The sequence below is a fragment of the Sapajus apella genome, unplaced genomic scaffold (genome assembly GCF_009761245.1).
Source record: "Sapajus apella isolate SASKATOON/1434 unplaced genomic scaffold, GSC_monkey_1.0 scaffold4620, whole genome shotgun sequence".
NCBI lineage: Eukaryota > Metazoa > Chordata > Mammalia > Primates > Cebidae > Sapajus > Sapajus apella.
This window is the reverse complement of record NW_022441546.1, coordinates 1045-5408: the sequence shown is the minus strand read 5'-3', so window position 1 is coordinate 5408 and position 4364 is coordinate 1045. Positions and strand designations below refer to the sequence as shown.

Sequence of the window (4364 nt, the reverse complement as noted above, 5' to 3'; positions counted from 1 at the left end):
TGTGTGTTTCTGGACCAAACTAAAGGGCAGGCCACTATTTCTTGTGGCCCAGTATTGAGATGCAGGTGAACTGGGGAGAAAGAGAGTTTTTATTTCTGCCACTGGTTACAGGGAGAAGTCCTGGAAATTATCACCAGACCAACTTAAAATTACAAAGTGTTCTAGAGCCTATGCGTCTTCTAGGCTATATGTATATGTGTAAGTGTGTATTCATCTAGACGTATAAGTGACTAACTTCTTTTAATCTATAGCTAAAGTCTAAGTCCTGAAGACCTTCCTCTGGAGTCTCAGTAAATTTACTTAACTAAATGGGCCCAGGTGCTAGAGTGATCACCCTTATCTTGTCTCCTGCTAAATCATGGAGGTTTGGGGCGTTCCTTCAGACCTCCGATAAACTTGTTAGTGGAGGCCTGGGGAGTTTCTCCAGGCCCCCCAATATAATTCGTTTAATCCTAAATGACCCCTGTTAAGAATTCCTTTGTTATTTTGTCATGCTTTAAGGCCAGGAAAACCTAGGCGAAACTCTTGGTGGGCATTTCTTACATTCCAGCCTTTGTATAAAGCCACTGTCTTTGTGTGTGTGTGTGTGTGTGTGTGTGTGTGTGTGTGTGTGTGTGTGTGTGTGTGATTTTAATATTTAGGTTAATCACTCAGTTGGTACTCAAACAGTTCTTATGGAAGCCTGTGTCAGTGAGACCTGGCCTGCCACGTGTGGTTGCTCATGATAGTTTCTTCATCATAGCCCAAACCTGGAATGATAGAACTGTCCCATAACAGGTGGATGTATGAACAAATGTGGTATAGCCACACAAAGGAATACTACTCAGCAATTACAAGGCATTAACTGTTAAAGGAAACACTCATATGGATGGATTTTTAAATTAAGTTGATGCATGAAAGAAGGCAGAAACACAATAACATAGGTATCATTTCATTTATAGAAAATGGTTACAAACTCCTAAAGTGACAGTGGCTCACTGGGGCTGAGGGTTGAAAGACTGATGAACTCCATGGGGTACAAGAGACTTGGGGCTTATGGAAATTCCTCTGTCCTGGTTATGGCAGTAGTTTCCTTAGTGTATACATTGGTAAACTTGGCTTGAATTACACATTTTAAAGTGGTGCAGTCTCTTGTACCTAAATCACACCTTTATGAAGCTGATTTGATAATCTTAATTTCTGCATACTAACAATTAGCAGCTTGAAAATGGTGGGTTCCCAGAGTGCTCGGCGGCTGTGTGGAGCGAGGCCTTGTTCCCGCGTTGAGCCGCCGCCGCCGCCGCCTCCTCAGCTTCAGCCTCCGCGCCAGGCCCGGCCCCGCCGCGCCACGTCAGACTACAGCACGGGAGGACCCCGGCCCGGGCCGCCACCGCCCGCCGGCGGGGGCGGGGGAGCCGGGGGCGCCGGGGGAGGCCCTCTGCCGGGCCCGCCAGGCGCGGGGGACCGGGGCGGCGGCGGCGGCCCGGGCGGGGGGTCGGCTGGGGGCCCCTCTCAGCCGCCGGGAGGAGGCGGCCCAGGAATCCGCAAGGAGGCGTTCGCCGACGCGGTGCAGCGGGCCCGCCAAATCGCAGCCAAAATTGGAGGCGATGCTGCCACGACAGTGAATAACAGCACTCCTGATTTTGGTTTTGGGGGCCAAAAGAGACAGTTGGAAGATGGAGATCAACTGGAGAGCAAGAAGCTGGCTTCCCAGGAAGACTCAATCAGTTCTCAACTTGGACCCATCCATCCTCCCCCAAGGACTTCAATGACAGAAGAGTACAGGGTCCCAGACGGCATGGTGGGCCTGATCATTGGCAGAGGAGGTGAACAAATTAATAAAATCCAACAGGATTCGGGCTGCAAAGTACAGATTTCTCCAGACAGCGGTGGCCTACCCGAGCGCAGTGTGTCCTTGACAGGAGCCCCAGAATCTGTCCAGAAAGCGAAGATGATGCTGGACGACATTGTGTCTCAGGGTCGTGGGGGGTCCCCCAGGACAGTTCCACGACAACGCCAACGGGGGCCAGAATGGCACCGTGCAGGAGATCATGATCCCTGCGGGCAAGGCCGGCCTGGTCATCGGCAAGGGCGGGGAGACCATTAAGCAGCTACAGGTGAGGGCAGTGCCGGGTGGCTTCCTCTGCATCCACATGCCCCTCACCACCACCACCACTACCACAGCAGCCCAGGAAGTCCTGGGAGAGCCCAGCACTAATGGTTAACCTTGGTTGTAAAGGAACGTGCTGGAGTGAAGATGATCTTAATTCAGGATGGATCTCAGAATACAAACGTGGACAAACCTCTTCGGATCATTGGGGATCCATACAAAGTGCAGGTGAGCATGCTCTGCAGTAGTGGTGGGGTTCCAGAGTAGCGTGGGCAGGTTGGTAGGCCCAGTGGCCTGGGATCTGCATTCGGCCAGAGAGGTATGTGCATGGTTGTAACATGGTGAGACTTGCAAGTGCGCTGGCTCGGAAGGCGGCCCTGAACTGTCTCCCAGCTATGTGTGTGTGAGCCAGCGGCCTCATCTCTGATTTTCCACTTTCTTACCTGGAAACGGGGCTGCTTGCAGTGTCTGTGCATTAAAGTGGCAGGTGGAGAGCTCAGTAGGGTGCTGTGCTGGGCTCAGCCAGGGTTCGTGGATCCCTAGCTGAGGGCTCACCTATGGGGGCTGCCGCCTATGTGTTTGCAGCAAGCCTGTGAGATGGTGATGGACATCCTCCGGGAACGTGACCAAGGCGGCTTTGGGGACCGGAATGAGTATGGATCTCGGATTGGCGGGGGCATCGATGTGCCAGTGCCCAGGCATTCTGTCGGCGTGGTCATTGGCCGGAGCGGAGAGATGATCAAGAAGATCCAGAATGACGCTTGCGTGCGGATACAGTTCAAGCAAGACGATGGGACAGGGCCTGAGAAGATTGCTCATATAATGGGGCCCCCAGACAGGTGTGAGCACGCGGCCCGGATCATCAACGACCTCCTCCAGAGCCTCAGAAGTGGTCCCCCAGGTCCTCTGGGGGGGTCCAGGCATGCCCCCGGGGGGCCGGGGCCGAGGAAGGGGCCAAGGCAACTGGGGCCCCCCTGGCGGGGAGATGACCTTCTCCATCCCCACTCACAAGTGTGGTCTGGTCATCGGCCGAGGTGGCGAGAACGTGAAAGCCATAAACCAGCAGACGGGAGCCTTCGTGGAGATCTCCCGGCAGCTGCCACCCAACGGGGACCCCAACTTCAAGTTGTTTATCATCCGGGGTTCGCCCCAGCAGATCGACCATGCCAAGCAGCTTCTCGAGGAAAAGATCGAGGGTCCCCTCTGCCCAGTTGGACCAGGCCCAGGGGGCCCAGGCCCTGCTGGCCCAATGGGGCCCTTCAACCCTGGACCCTTCAACCAGGGGCCACCTGGGGCTCCCCCCGCATGCCGGGGGTCTCCCTTCTCACCAGTACCCACCCCAGGGCTGGGGCAATACTTACCCCCAGTGGCAACCGCCTGCTCCTCATGACCCAAGCAAAGCAGCTGCAGCGGCCGCGGACCCCAACGCCGCGTGGGCCGCCTACTACTCACACTACTACCAGCAGCCCCCGGGCCCGTCCCTGGCCCTGCGCCGGCCCGCGCGGCCCCACCCGCTCAGGGTGAGCCCCCTCAGCCCCCACCCACCGGCCAGTCGGAGTACACTAAGGCCTGGGAAGAGTATTACAAAAAGATCGGCCAGCAGCCCCAACAGCCCGGAGCACCCCCGCAGCAGGACTACACGAAGGCCTGGGAGGAGTACTACAAGAAGCAGGCGCAAGTGGCCACTGGAGGGGGTCCAGGAGCTCCACCAGGCTCCCAGCCAGACTACAGTGCCGCCTGGGCAGAATATTACAGACAGCAGGCCGCTTACTACGGACAGACCCCAGGTCCTGGCGGCCCCCAGCCACCGCCCACACAGCAGGGACAGCAGCAGGCTCAATGAATCGAATGAATGTGAACTTCTTCATCTGTGAAAAATCTTTATTTTTTTTTCCATTTTGTTCTGTTTGGGGGCTTCTGTTTTGTTTGGCGAGAGAGCGATGGCTGCCAGGGGGAGTATCGGGGAGCCCTCGCGGCACGTGGGGTGGGGGGCTTGGGGGCGTGCCGGTCCCTCACTCTCTCGCCCGTTCTGTGTCTCACATGTCTTTTCTTTCAAAATTGGTATCCTTCATGTTGAGCCAGCCAGAGAAGATAGCGAGATCTAAATCTCTGCAAAAAAAAAAAAAACCTTTAAATTAAAAAACACAAAGAACAAAGCAGAACTTATAAAATTATATATATATATTAAAAAGTCTCTATTCTTCACCCCCCAGCCTTCCTGAACCTGCCTCTCTGAGGATAAAGCAATTCATTTTCTCCCACCCTCGGCCCTCTT

The 4364-nt window shown here is 54.9% G+C and overlaps 1 protein-coding gene across 1 annotated transcript; it reads left to right on the top strand.

Moving 5' to 3' along the window:
- Positions 1 to 1461: 1461 nt before the first annotated feature.
- On the top strand, positions 1462 to 4355 carry LOC116547775 (far upstream element-binding protein 2-like). The gene is given in 7 exon segments (XM_032273604.1): positions 1462 to 1963; positions 1965 to 2096; positions 2219 to 2317; positions 2675 to 2998; positions 3000 to 3386; positions 3388 to 3565; positions 3568 to 4355. Coding segments are annotated over 7 exon segments (1701 nt in total). The 5' UTR covers positions 1462 to 1747; the 3' UTR covers positions 3933 to 4355.
- Positions 4356 to 4364: the final 9 nt, after the last annotated feature.